Below are 15089 nucleotides of genomic sequence, written 5' to 3' on the forward strand. Positions count from 1 at the left end.
ACTAAGCTGACAACATGAAGCAATGAGTGGCTGAATGAACGAAGGAGGCTAAGAAATGAGAAGCTGTGAATTCATTTCTACATAGACAGAGCATAAAAACAGTAAGGCATCATGAATGCAAATATTTTTTTCCAAAAAACAGATTATTTTTTGTTCCTCCCTAAATGACCTTTCTGTGCTTTTTATGCATCAGCATAGCTCCTGGTCCTTCTGCTGCACTTAGGACTAGATCGCGGTCTACTGCTAACACTACAATGCATTATAATACAGTATAACTGTCCAGGTGATAGTGGTGAGCTGTGCATAGTGCTGTTTTTTCCATCTCTCAAAACATGTTCTAAAGCAGCTGGGAAAGTACACTAATCAATGAATGATAGAGAACTGAAAAATGTTAGGGAAAAATAGCTGTATATGGAAAAAGTATCCAACATTGATATGTTTCTTGTTCAGCTATTTTTGGCTAAATTTGGAATTCCCTTATAAATCCACTAACATTCACAGCTTAGTGAAAATATCCCAACGTTGTATTGAAACCTTTATACATGGAGCATTGTAGAGAATTCTGGAATTTAATGAAACTGAAATAGAAGAAAACGTAAGTGGTGATGTTTGTGAAAAATTATTGAAAAGATAAAATACGTAGATGTACAGTATACCTATACCCACTTAAGTGCACATATATTCAACAAATTCTTCAGCTTTTTTTCAGTCACGGAGGCGGCTAAATTAGTTATTCTGACTAATATCAGAGAGTGTGTAATATGTTTATAGAGAAAAACTCTTCACAGTTCAGACAATTAAAGTGAAATCAAAGGGCAAAAAGCAAGTGTGGGTATTTGTTTTAAAAGATATGTAGTGTTACTAGACAGTGTAACGTTTGTAATGTTATTGCAATCTTCTGTCATATATTAGTAGATTACCCCAACATAAAGAGCTTTTGGGAGCAAAAACAAACAAAAGTCTTATATTTACATATACAATTAAAAACTGTACAGAAAAAAAATAGTTTATTTAAAACTAACATAAATATCATAAGTGCTTCCATCTTAATTCCTCATAACCTGCTGTACTCTTTTGGTAGTGGTTGAATCCCCACCAAGTGTGTTTTTTTTTTTTTGTATGCACAAAAATACAGAAAAACATTGTCAGGGCTTTGGAATTGTCATGAATTCAAAATGAAATTCCCATTTTAGACCAAAACAATCAAACCGAATAAGAAAAAATCTCTCAAATCAGCCATGTTTACAGTCTGACTACTTTGGTCTAAAATGTTAAACTCTTTCTGAATTCACATACCATTTCTGAGATTTCATAGGCCTCCCTAACAATCCAATTTTACAGAACAACAACAGAAATGTTAATGTAAAAAGGAGCAACGGTATTATATTTTAAATGTGCAAATCACATTCAACCCACACCACTTGCAGTCTGTTAGAAATTCAAAATGGTTGCTCCCCATCAACCTCACGGGCAATTTTAAATAATTCATAATTAAAAATCCAAGTGGATGAAGATACCATATATTTTACAAAGGCAATTATGTAAAGACTCCTTTCTGGGGGTTTAACGTCACTTTTAAAGGTTATATAATTTAATTAATTTTGTACAATGGCACTTGGTGTATTTTTTATATCATACAGAAACCCAACTCTGTCCTGTATCGTGTGGACGAACACAGAAGACACTTGTTTTAAAAAAAGACACACATCCTGTTGCCGATTGCTCTCCGTGTCAATTTGCCCTGCCCTGGTGGGCCCATTCTTGACATGTGAAGAAAACCAGACGTACCCAAATGACGCTGGTCCTGAACGTTTGCTGCCAGCCAAAAAATACTTACTGAAGTCCTGATTAAAAACAAGGATTGCTGTATCAGATTGCCATAAATATGTGTTATGAAGGCCTTATTTAAAAAACTGCTGGCTTCTTTGGTTATACAATCGGAGGAATTAAAGTGATATGAAAGCCTCAGTAAATCTTTGGCACAACGGCAAAAAAAACGAAAAACAAAATCACAAGAAATCTCTTACTGTGCAATGAGCTGACATAAAACATCCCAGTTAAACAGAAGAGGCAACACTAAATAAATTGCACACACTAAATAGCTGAGTTGTTCATAAACAGAACTGAAGTTTTTTTTCCTCTCTCTCTCTCTCTCTCTCTCTGGCTTTGTGATAGAAAACTTTATATCCAGATGTCTTTTCCAAAGGTTGGTGCCAAAAGCTGTCTTCAGGATTTACCATCTCATGTTTGCCAGGACTAGAGGAAACCCTGCTTGGAAGATTTTCTGTGAAACTAGATATGACCCGCATGTCACTCCTACAAAGAAAAAGAAAAGAAAAAAAATCATATTATTCTTTTTTGTATGTACAGCTAAACACTTTCCCTCTGTGGGTTTACCATTTAGGTAATGTTGTTATTGCATGGTTTGAAAACATAAGCTCACTCAAGGACGAAACTCTTATTCACCTGCATGAGTTGCAATCCATCACTGTACAGCACGGTGAACTGCGTTGACCAAAGCCACCAGGAATAAACTCACATGAACATGGAATTATGAGGCCTGGACAGAGCAATTGTAACTGTGAGTATCCTCTGTTAAGGGGGATCTGTCACCATTCCAAATCTTTACCTTGTGGTGGACTGAGTCCTCCCCATTAATCTACTACACCGATTTAGTCAAAGTTTATATGTCCTACAGCTTGAGGAAGAGTAAACAAAAAAGTTTTGTTCAGAGGATGCTGAAGTCAACCTTCTTTGCAACTCCCACATTTCTCTGCCAACCACACTTGGGAATCAAAAAATTCTGGGAACTATGGGTACCTGGGTTTGACACCTTTGCACTAACCTCCTGCATCTTCCTTTTGAGATAGACAAGACAGTTAACTATACCTAAATTAGTGGAGTACATTAATGGGGAGGTCTGACTGTTCAAATTAACCAAGATGGAAGCTTCCAGTAAGCTTCTATTTGCAATACTATTTGTGTCAAGAGACACAAAACTGGACAGCTAATCACATCAGTAGCAAGCAACATCCTTTGATGAAGGTCCAGGTTAATGCATCATAGGGAGGGAACCAGAAACACTATATAGCCTGAAGCTCAAGAACATAATTCGAAATACACTTTGATTCTTGTGTGAAAGATAACAATTGTAGGTTGACAATCACTTATTGCCAGTGAATACCCAGATGATAGTTATTGGAATTTCCTAGATTTTGTAAAAGTATTCCTGATTATGTCCAAACTCATCTTTAGGCCGACCATAGCGCAAAAATCAGGCTTTGGGGCCTAACCAAAAATACTGAAATAGGTAACTGCTCTACGCTACTAATTTTATTAATAACATTTACACAACGCCAACCTTTTACCTAATTTATAATTAGCATGTATATAGCGCCAACATTTTCGGCAGCAACTTTTATAATTATATAGTGAAGTCATTTAACAGTCAAAAATTAATGTTGACAGACACAAGATGTGAAGAAGGTCCTGCTACAACAAGCTTTCTATCCATTTGAGACTCCACGGCCAAAAACGAGGGTTAGAGACCTTTAATGCAAACTTCTTGGTTAATTGACTCTATAGTCTAACTTCCTGTATTTATCCAACCGATTTCCATCCAAATACATTTGCAGATTAAGAATTAAGATTAATTGTGGGAAAGAAATGATGGACAAAATAGCTGTGTGGTGCCAACAATGAGCCAACTTCGTAAGGTTACATTTTTTTTCCTTTTGCTTAGGAAAAGCCACTAAATTAAAGGGACACTCCAGGCTATAGTCTACTTTTGCTTTTTCATTAGTTATTTAGATAATGCATTGTAAAATATATGCAAAAACTGTATATTATAAATAACAACACGATTCTCAGACTTCAGGTTCCTGCATTTGTTCAGCACTGCCTAATATAGGCAATAGGAAGCACTTTATTGCCCAAGCAATGGTTTCTGGGTGTTGTAGTTCAGTTTTCAGCATTCTACTTTATAAAATTCACAAATGAACTACAACTCTCTGAAACAGAGACAGGACATAACATACTGCAGTATTTTTAGAACAGAAAGGGAAACATGGTAGGGTGGGAAGGAGTGAGAATGCATGCATGTATGGAACAGAAAAACCTAAAGAAAATGAACCATTCTGGACAGTTTATTTTGATTAAAGTTATGCACTTCGGCGTAAAGAATGCACAAGCAACGCATACCCTTAATGTAAGCGAATTAGGGATAACAGCACACGAAAAGGACTTGGGAATTGTTATAGACGAGAAACTATGCAACAATATGCAATGTCAATCAGCAGTGGCCAAGGCCAGTAAGGTATTGTCATGCATGAAAAAGGGCATTCATTCTCGGGACGAGAATATCATTTTGCCTCTTTATAAATCACTGGTAAGACCACATATTGAATATGCTGTGCAATTTTGGGCACCCGTTCTAAAGAAGGATATTATGGCACTCGAAAGAGTGCAGAGGTGGGCTACAAAATGAATAAAAGGAATGGAACATATCAGCTATGAGGAAAGGTTAACAAATTTAAACCTATTTAGTTTAGAAAAACGTCGCCTGAGAGGGGATATGATAACATTATACAAATATATCCGGTACCAATACAAAATACAAACCATTGTGTGAAAATCTATTCACAAACAGGACCGTACATAGGACACAAGGTATTGCGTTTAGACTGGAAGAAATAAGATTTAGTCTAAGGCAAAGGAAATTTTTTTTTTCCGTAACAACAATAAGGATATGGAATTCTTTGATGAAGAAGTGGTTTTATCAGAGTCTGCACAGATGTTTAACCCCATGTCCCAAATATGCGGGACAACCATGGGCACCAGGTTTGCTCCCAGTTACACTAACATATTTGTGGGGGACTGGGAGTCGAAGTTCATCTGACGACAGAATCCGTTTCTGGCGAACCTGGTGCTATGGAAAAGGTATATCGACGATATTCTGATTATTTGGCATGGGGATAAAACCCTTTTTAAAGATTTTATTTAATATATGAATTCTAATAAATATGGTTTATGCTTTACTCAGGAAGTGGGCGATACCAGCATTAACTTCCTAGATCTAATGCTCTTTGTACATAATGGAATAGTGCGCAATAAGACTTATTTCAAACCTGCGGACTTTTACAGCCTGATTGAATTTACAAGTTTCCATAACCAACAATGGCTCCGGAATATTTAAAAAAAACAACAAATAAGACTCTATTGGAATTGTTCGAGAAAGGAAGATTTTAATACCCAAGTAGAAGTATTAAACAAGAAAATCTTAGACAGGAAGTACCCTGAGGACTTGTTACAGAAATCCCAAAGGGAAATAGAATGCTTGAATAGGAGTGAAATTTTAAAAGAAAAACCTAAGAAAACTGTTACAATAGTTAATTTTAACATGGCTTTTTTTTTTAACTAAGTATAACAATAAAGCAACTAAAATTGAAAAAGCCATCAAAAAAAATTGGCCGATTTTATTTCAAGATATTATACCAGATATACCTAAGGTTATATTTAAAAATAATAAGAAAAAGGAGGATAGTTTTTTACCACAACAACCAAAAGAATTTCACAGATGTGGTAATTGCAGTACTTGCAAATTCCAGGCAAGAAAGACGACCAGTTTTAAAAGTTTTAGCACAGGAGAGTATTTTGAAATAAGACATTTCAATAACTGCCAAAGCAAAAATGTAATATACTTGCTACAGTGTAAACGCCGGATTCAATTTGTAGGTCGCACTATTCGGAAACTACACGAAAGATTGCTTGAACATTTTAATGGTATTGAAAATAAAAGTGAAAAACATAGTGTGCCTAGACATTGTTATAATTGTCCATGTTTTAACTTTAAAGATTTTGTTTGTATAGAAATCGATACCACATAGGAGAGGAGGTGATACATTGAGGGTCTTGGCGAGAAAAGAGACCGAATGGATCTACAAACTCAAAACCTCAATCCCACGTGGTCTTAACACGGATTGGGACTTTTTGGCATTTTTATAAATATCGTTGTTTTTTCACCGTGTTTTTTTATCACTGTGCCTCAAGACTGTGTTTTTATTTAGATGGGCATTTCCTGTATATGCACAGTAGCGTACATGTCCAATAGGGATGAATATTATTATATCTGTCCTTTAGTCACGTATTCTATCTTTCCACATTGGAGATTCATTAAGTAATTAGTTATTTACTGTCAACTATATGTTTTTAGACACTTAGTTTTCTAGACATAGTTTTTTTTTAGATTTTTTCCATCTACTTACCTCTATCTATCTTTTTCTACAAATGTACTTTATCAAGGATAACACATTTTTTTTATCTATATGATTTTTTAATATCTCTACCCTAAGGTATATTATATATTTCCCTTCTTGACGACCTTCATGCCACTGGTTTTAAATCATTCCACTTTTGCACTTTATGTGAACTCAGCCTAAACATACTAGAGGTTTTTATATTACTTTTAATATACTAGAATGTAAGGTGTACCATATATACATTGTTGCATACACCTTAATTTATGAATCTCCCATGTTTCTCTAAATTGATAATTATGCTCTTTTTCAATTTATCGCTTTTTCCCCCTCTTTTTTTATAAGATGACGATGAAGTGGTCTGGACGTAGTCGCCCTGTAGTTTTAACCTTGCAATATAAAACCTTGCAGTTTTGTAGAAATTACAATGTTTCCATTGCAGGGTTCCTGACATCCACTATAGCATTTCTACAGATCCAACTGAGTATATGTGACCAATGCAGCTCATAGGAAAGCACTAAAATCTCTGACTTCCCATGAAAAGCATTTGGACATGTGCGCTGGGCTCACCACGCATGCGCATCAGTCTCCGGTGGATTGGTCTTTGTCAACATAACGAAATCCTGATGGCGTGACTTGAGAAGACGCAAGATGCAGCGTTGAGGGAGTCTCAGTGCTGGACTATGGGTAAATAAAACCTTTTTCTCAGGTTTTTACAGCAAACGGGGTGGGGGAACTAATTGGGCACTAGGACACTATAGCGTTAGAAATACAGCTTTGTGTACGTGATAGTGTTCCTTTCCATAGAGTACTTATGTTATTTCAATCAAAATAGTTTGATTGTGGCTGGGATGAGTTGCCTAGATAAACCTTAGACCATAGAAAGGTAAGTGGCCGAGGTATTGTTTCTTTGTCAGAATGAGACAGTGCTGGGGAAAAAAGCTACAGAGTTGGTGTTTGAAATGGGCAGAACTGGCCCATAAGAAAAACACGAAAAATGGAAGTACCTGATCTAAACACCACTTCCCTCATTCGGAAAAGAAAAAGGAACCTGCATACAAAGATACAGCGTAAAGATTTTATGGACGAGGCATTGACCTGATATCCACATATTTTCTTTATTCACCAGAATTATAGGAAAAGTGGAATACTTTGCTATGATCAGAAAACACAATGAGAAAGTGAAAAGTATGTTCTATCATAAAATCTACACTATTATTTGACCTTTACTGTTTTTTTTGTTTTTTTTTTTAATCTGCAACGGGAATAATGGGGTAAAAGTGTAAAATACGTGAACTTTCTGATGTAGAAAAACGAAATAGCTTTCAGTTACACAGAATATTTTGATTGCTTTTTCTGCTGCTAATGTTTCCTACATTTGTGTCCCCGGCTTTATAGTTTTATTGTCGAAAATAATTATGTGAGGCAGATTGTTTTAGTGTGAATTCGGAACTAGAACGCAACTATTTTGAAACAGAATATAATCTCTTTGTTATCCCAATGGCCTCATCTGCTCACAGCATGTCCACAAGGAGGGGAGGAGAGGAGGGGTCACATACAGTCAAAAATATATTTCCATCAGCCCCTACTGTGAGTCAATGTCAAGAGAGACAATAATAAAAACACACACATTTCTCAATATTTTTCAACATTTAAACCTTTTATGTTGAATGAAATGTGAACCAGTCTTTTGTCAGGAGGATGCAAGTATTTTTTTAATTATATTTTTAACCCACGATTTTGAAATAATGTAGTTTGTTTTTTTCCTATGCAACAGTGAGATTGTTAATAAAAGCAGAATTGCTACAAAAAAAATTTCGTGCAATAAATGAAACGTAATCATTATTGTATCTATTGTTTCTGTCACAATTTTTTTTATTGGGATTCTACTACGAAAACACATGGAAAATGTAGGAAACATATTAAACAGATAAGTCGGTAAGTGTTCTCGATTGGGTGCGGAAAACACATTGACATGAGAAATGTGACATTTAAAAGGGAATTGTCACTTGTTATGGTTACAAATGATTTCATGGGTCCATTTATTTCTAAATTAAAGGTTGTGTACAACGTATTCTTAGACCGCACATTTACGCTCGGTTTTAAGATTCATTGGATTGTAAAACAGCCAGTAAAATCTAATGTCGACTCTCCTCCAGAGCTGGAACTCGATGAATGAGACCCTTTATTGGTATTCACGACACACCACTCGCAAAGACAGGAACTTTTTAGGGGGGCATAGTGCTAACTGCTTAATACATTGTTGTGCTGACAGTAGTTCTCCTAATACTGCTACACAATCTATTATAAAAAAGAGCCTGTTTGGTTTGCTAATGAACTACAGCTGAGGTACAGTGAGATGTTACTATGGGATGTAAGGAATAAAGCATTACAAGGGTCTTTTACCTTGTATAATGGTGTACACAAAGGGATCTCTGAACATTCTGATTGTGCATTAATTACACTGGGTTCTACCAAAAACAGAATAGTGACAATGTCAATGCAAACCATTTAAATGTGACAATTACATGTCATATATAATGCACTTTGGACCCGAACCTGAATTTCTGTGCAAGCCTTATCAGTAATAAAAACAATATTGTAAAACGAATACACAAGACTATACACTAAACAAGAAAGTGACAGGGTACGTTCAAATTTTAGGACAAGATAGCAGAATGGGGGAAATTCTACTAGTCATATATTTTTTAAACTCTTTTTGGCCTAAAATTTAGTCAATTCCACATGATTCCCTGTGAATAACCATGACTTCAAGTGTTAGAAAATCATACAATCTGGTAAATACATCCTACTTAGCTATATATCATATACTATGTAAATATAGACTAATAAAGTCTGTCGACATTGAAGTTGCTGTTTAGTAGATAGGAGAGTGCGCTGGATCTTGTGTATTTGTTGTATATATATATGTATATATATATATATATATATATATATATATATAGAGAGAGAGAGAGAGAGAGAGAGAGAGAGAGAGAGAGAGAGAGAAAGAAAATGTGTAGACGTGTTACCCAAGGATTGACAAACAATCATAGGATGAAAACATGTTTTCTAGAAACCATTGCATTTTATATAGAAAACCCTACAATATTAGGCACCAGTTTTATTAGAATATTAGAAGCCAAACCTGCTTGGCTCCTGGGATTTGTCAAGCCATTATACAATGATTACTTGAAGTTCTGCAATTTACCAACAGAGGGAGACATACCGTAGCTCATTTTATCAACTGTTTTTTTGGAAGATATTTTTGGAAGGCACCAATAAAAGGCTCCTTCTCTGTTACATGTAATTAAGAAGTAGGGTAAAAAAACCAGTCAGCTCCCCCAGGCTGTGCGGTGTTTATCATTCCCTATGATAAATGATAGATATCTAAAAACAAAACAAAACACATAACGAACCAAGAAGATGGGTCTAGCAAGAACCAGCAAACCATTCTAGAAAATATAACAAAACATTTGAATAGTTCTATACAATCTATGCAAGCGGTAAGCAATGTAGGGCCATGGTCCCATTCTACATTCTACCCGTTACATCCCTTAAGCTTGGCTTGCATGGTCACATTGGACTCCTTCTGGAGAATTGAGATACGATAGCCGTGACCATCAAGAATGCCCCCTCACAATTTGGCATTACTGTCAACACTATATAAAAGGATGTCTTTCTAGCACTAAATAGGGAAGATGTGCATGAACGAGCTAAAGACAACAGTAGAAAGCAGTTTCAACGTGTTTGGGCCTCATCAATGTCTTCTATGGCTTATATAGGTGAATATGTAGAAAGACTACTAGCCAGATAATAGTCAACAAGGATATTGCTTTACTTTTGTGTATTATCTTCCTATAAGATATATCATGCCCCGGGAGGCCCTAGCACAAGAGTTGATTATATGAAATGGTGCCTTGGTGTGTTTACGTGTAGCTTGTGGTGTTCTGTTATTTCTTTACCCAATTGTACTTTCCAATAAACTTTGCTTTGTTTGTCTTTCGCTGGTTATTTTAAGTTCTTACTTATTGTTAAACCTTACTGACGTTTATGAGCTTTCCTTGAGCTATAGATTGAGCTTTAATCAATTTTGTTTCTATTTTCAGGTGCTATAGGGTGCTGGGGAGTGTGTGTGGGTCCCTCCTCCCCTTTGTCATGTGTGGTAGTGTGGACAGTGACGAGTTCTTCGTCTGTGTGTTTAGTGCAGTGAGAGACAAGAGTTAGGTGTTCTATGTGAATTGGTTTGTTGTGTGTTCATACCCGTTTTTTGTGTTACTGTCGAGTTCTGTGTCTGGTGAAGTTCCCCTGCTCGTGGGCTAGGCTCTCTCTTGGCAGTAGGGTATGGGACTGCCTTCTTTGTTATGGCTTTGCTCTAGTCTGCGCTGTGACCCTGTCCCGTGGTCTAGGGAGGTGTTTGTAGCTGTTTGTGTTGGGTTTTTTGTCAGTGTTAGGGGCGTTCTTATTGGCGTTGTTCTTACAATCCGGGTCTTCCTCCGGGGTTGTCCTCGTGTCCTCCGTAACTCCTTGTCCTTGTGGTGTTTTCAGTTTTTTCGCTGTGCAGTGAGTTTTAGTGTGTGTAGTGGGGGGGGGGGGAAGGAATCGGTCTGGGTCGGGTAGTGTGTGATGGTCGTCTGAGGGGGTAATAGGTTAGTTTGGTACGGTTGAAAGATATAGTGGGCCATCTCTTCTTGAACCCTGTCTGGCGTCTGCTAGATATACATACCATGGGCACCATCGCTCTGCATGTTTGTCCCCTTGGTCTAGTAGTTCCGCTTGTTTCGCCTCCGCGGTGATGATATGTATTTCTAATTGTAAAATATTTTTTTTTTTAAAGTGTCTATTTAAGGCTTAAAGGAACATTATAGTGGTATGAATACAGAGTTGTATTCCTAATGTGATAGCGTCCCTCCACCACACTCCAAAATAAAGTTTTTTTAAAGCTTTACCGCCAAGCAACATCTAAAATACTTCTTCTTCTTCAGACCTTCACCATTAACCATATGGCTAAAGGTTTTGCCATGCACCCTACATACTTCACATATTTACCACTTTTCTTTTATTCAAAATGTATTGTTCACGGCTCTACTAACAAATCCTTTAGTAATAATTGTGTTCTAAAACCTTCAACCCAGGACATACAAAATATGTCTTCTTCAAAAATGTACCACAAACTGGACAACCAAAATATTTGTTCAAATCTATTTTACGTCGACAAAACATTAAAGCGTAAAATGTAGCGAAATGAAAAACACCCATTAGTTTAACCAGACTTTAAACAAAACTTTATCCTTGATAAAGTGTCTTCTAAGCCCCCTTAGATTAGTTATAAAATCGCCGCTGTTTGCCTTGTAAGAACACAGGATAAAAAAAAAACGCCTAGTGTTATTCTTTCTAAGAACTCAAAAATTAATCTTGAACTGGAAAAATTATCTTGAACACTGATCTTGTGCTGCGCATACCTAAATATTTATGCGAGAAGTTAAAATATGTATAAAGTTAATCTTTTTGCTTATATTTATAATTAATCTACCTCATTATGTCAAGTAGAAAATGTATGTATTTAGAGAGCAATAGGACAATACAGACAATGGAAATCCAAAATTTATTACATGGGTACATGTTTTTTTTTGTTTTTTTTAACAATTTTGAAAACAATTTCTGAACAGCATAGCCTTTTCATTTCATTATGACACCTGCCTATTGTCCTGATTTGGTAGGGACAGGCCAATTGTCCTGATTTGGTAGGGACAGTCCTCACAGTGGAAGATATCCCCAATTTCCACAGATGCTCCGTATGATGTCACCTGAGCATTTAACATGCTAACTTTTTGGTGTATTGGACACTGTAGGAGCACAAACTATCGACTCATTTCGATAGTTTTGGATACATTTTTAACATTTTTATTTATTGCTTAATCCACATGGACAGAATACGTGTCAATAAGAAGACAACAATTGACAAGACAATATGTTGAGCACATCATGTGGAAACAGGGTTTTTCGAGTTAAAGAGAATAAAACACATTTACAACTTGCTCGATGACAGAGAATATGCTCTAAGAACAATTACAATATGGCAATACGGGAAACCAGACTTATCATGTGGTACCATGCAATATCATGCAATATCATGAGTGAATTGAGTGAATTTTAAGGAAATTACAGTGTGATAATGGGAAAACTACAAGCAGGATCTCATAGAGTGAATGGCAAGTCTGTAAAATCAACACAAAGCATTGTGAGACTCCAGGACATCTCGAGCTAATAGTAAAAGATAAGCATTCCACCACACATGCAGGATATATTTCTCACAAAGGAAATCCAAGACCCATTGCTGCGTGCTGAGTGAGGGAGAGCCGCCGATGAACAGTTCTGGCTGTTCCAGGTACCCCAATCACTGATCAAGTCCCATGGGGCATACAAAGCATTGGTGGAAGACGCCATGGGGTTGAAGGCCATGTGAAGGGGACTTCCTACTAAACTCTTGCAGCCCATGTGGTAGTGTGAAGTAGGCAGCTGGGATACTGAGGTATGGTTGACATAAGCCCTCGAGGCTTATGGCCCCATACCGGTCTGCTTGAATGTGGACCTTGTGCTGGTCCAGGAATCAGGCACAAATATCAAAGGCCTTGGAGTTTGTGGTGTGGATGATCTCTGTAGAGCAGGCATGGCAGCCATTTTAGGTACAGGCTGCATGGTTGATGCAGTACTGGACAAGCCGAAAACACCTCCAAAAGATGAAGAGGATAACTACCAGAGGTCAAAAGGGGGAAGAATTGGGCTGGCACAATGCTGAGGCTGCACAATAGCAGAGAATCGACCTGTTCCCCCGTCTCACACAGGCTGAGTGGCCACAGGTAGAAAATCATGGCAAACTCGCCATAATCCAAGAAACAAACTCAGTCCAGGTAAGGACCACACTGTTCGCCTGATCGAAGAGAGATAGGTGCCTGTTAAGTCTGGGATAAGTAGCTTAAATATAGTTTGCAGCTGTGGAATTTAGCCATGCTGTATCCTACTCGATCACCTGCCAAGTTCTGCCCCCATGATATCACACACACACACATGTATATATGTTTATTTATCTATGATATATTTTTTTTAATATCTTTTAATTTAATCATTTTAAAAGTTTATCCAAAAACCTACAGAGAGACAGGTTGTTATCTAAGAGGGACACTACAGGCACCATAACAACATCATTAAAATGTTTAAGTTATTATGGTGCCAGAAGGTCCCTGGCCCACTTTTAGTTGTTAAACCGTTCATGAATGGTTTAACCCAAAAGTCTCCTCACCAGTGCCGTTTTGTTCTGCCACTTGTAGTCGGTTTCTGAAAATCTTTAGAACAGGAGCCTTGGACTGATTGTCTCAGAGCTGTCAGCTGACGCTCTAAGTCAATCAGTAACTCCCCATTAAAAAAGGTGCCTTCAGAAGCATACGCATGTTTCTCAAGCTGTTTTGTGAGTGACAGCTCTAAGCCAATCAGTGGCACCATTGCTTGTGGCAGTCTTAAAGGACCACTATAGTGCCAGGAAAATAAACTTGTTTTCCTGGCACTATGTAGTCCTTAGGTCCCCCCACCCTCATGCCCCCCCTCCCGCTGGGCTGAAGGGGTTAAAACCCCTTCAGCCACTTATGTTTATCCAATGCCGGGCTCCCTCAGTGCTGGTGACCTCTCCCTGCGACGTTGGCTCCGGAGTGGAGCAGAATGCGCAGCGCGCACATTAAAAACGCCCATAGGAAAGCATTACTCAATGCTTTCCTATGGACGTCAGCGTCTTCTCACAATGAGAATCGCGGAAACGCCTCTAGCGGCTGTCAGTGATTTCAGCTGCAGGGTTAAAACTAGAGGGGCCTGGCACCCAGACCACTTCATTGAGCTGAAATGGTCTGGGTGCCTATAGTGGTCCTTTAAGCTTCCATTCTAAAGATTTTAGATAAAGCAGATATTGCAGGAGGCAGAGTAAATGGCGCTTAAGAGGATTAAACCATTCATGCACAGATTAACTCCTCAAAGGTAAATCAGGGACAATAAATACAAATAAAATACTGGCACCATAACAAGTTCATTTAAATTAAGTTGTTATGGTGCCCGCAATGTTACTTTAGAGCGTTTTTGACTACTATAGACACATATTCACTCTTTAACCATAGACTTCCAAGAATTGATACAAAATCAAGGCACACTGCTTCTTCCCTGAAGACACACTGTGACAATCTGACCACATAAATAATGTGAATGAACACCAGTTAGTTACCCAGGCACACAAAAAAACATGTAAAGGACAGATCACATACGTGTATCTTTAATAATTCATGCTTAAAGCTCACGACTATTCCATGTGAAGAGGACAAGGTCAGTTTCCTGTATGATTACCAAAACAATGGAAATTCCTTAAAAGAAAAACAAATGCTTGTGAAGGGAAATGTCAGAGCTCTCCCTAAAGCCCACAATAAAAACAGAGAGACGTAGAACTTTGGAATGCGACACAAACACACTCAGCGTGATTCACTAAAAGTGTGAACTCTCAAGATTTAAAAATGAATTAAAATTGGAAGTCTAGTCTTAGGCAGAAGAATTGCCAAAAAAAAAATATTCTCCAAGTCAGCCATGTTTTTAGTCTGATTGGCTTTTCAAGTTAACTCCACTCAAGTTAGCTCTTTGTGTCGATTCAGATTGGCTGAAAGGGTTAATGGTGATTTGGTGCAGCTTAAAGGTACCATTTTTAAAACTATCAATGACTTTGTAACGAGTTCTTTAAAGTAACATTCCAGTAGTATGCTTGGCTAATAGTCAACTCAATACATGCAGGGTCGGTCCTCTCCTCCT

The 15089-nt window shown here is 37.4% G+C and overlaps 1 protein-coding gene across 1 annotated transcript in view; it reads right to left on the bottom strand.

Annotated features, from left to right (window-relative positions):
- Positions 1-2149: 2149 nt before the first annotated feature.
- ATOH8 (atonal bHLH transcription factor 8) overlaps positions 2150-15089 on the bottom strand; it is a 61881-nt gene continuing 48941 nt past the window's right edge. The window contains exon 3 of the mRNA XM_063457645.1: positions 2150-2316. Within this exon, the coding sequence (XP_063313715.1) occupies positions 2311-2316 (6 nt within the window). The 3' untranslated portion in view covers positions 2150-2310. The remainder of the gene's footprint in view (positions 2317-15089) is intronic.

Source organism: Pelobates fuscus, chromosome 6 (genome assembly GCF_036172605.1).
Source record: "Pelobates fuscus isolate aPelFus1 chromosome 6, aPelFus1.pri, whole genome shotgun sequence".
Lineage (NCBI taxonomy): Eukaryota > Metazoa > Chordata > Amphibia > Anura > Pelobatidae > Pelobates > Pelobates fuscus.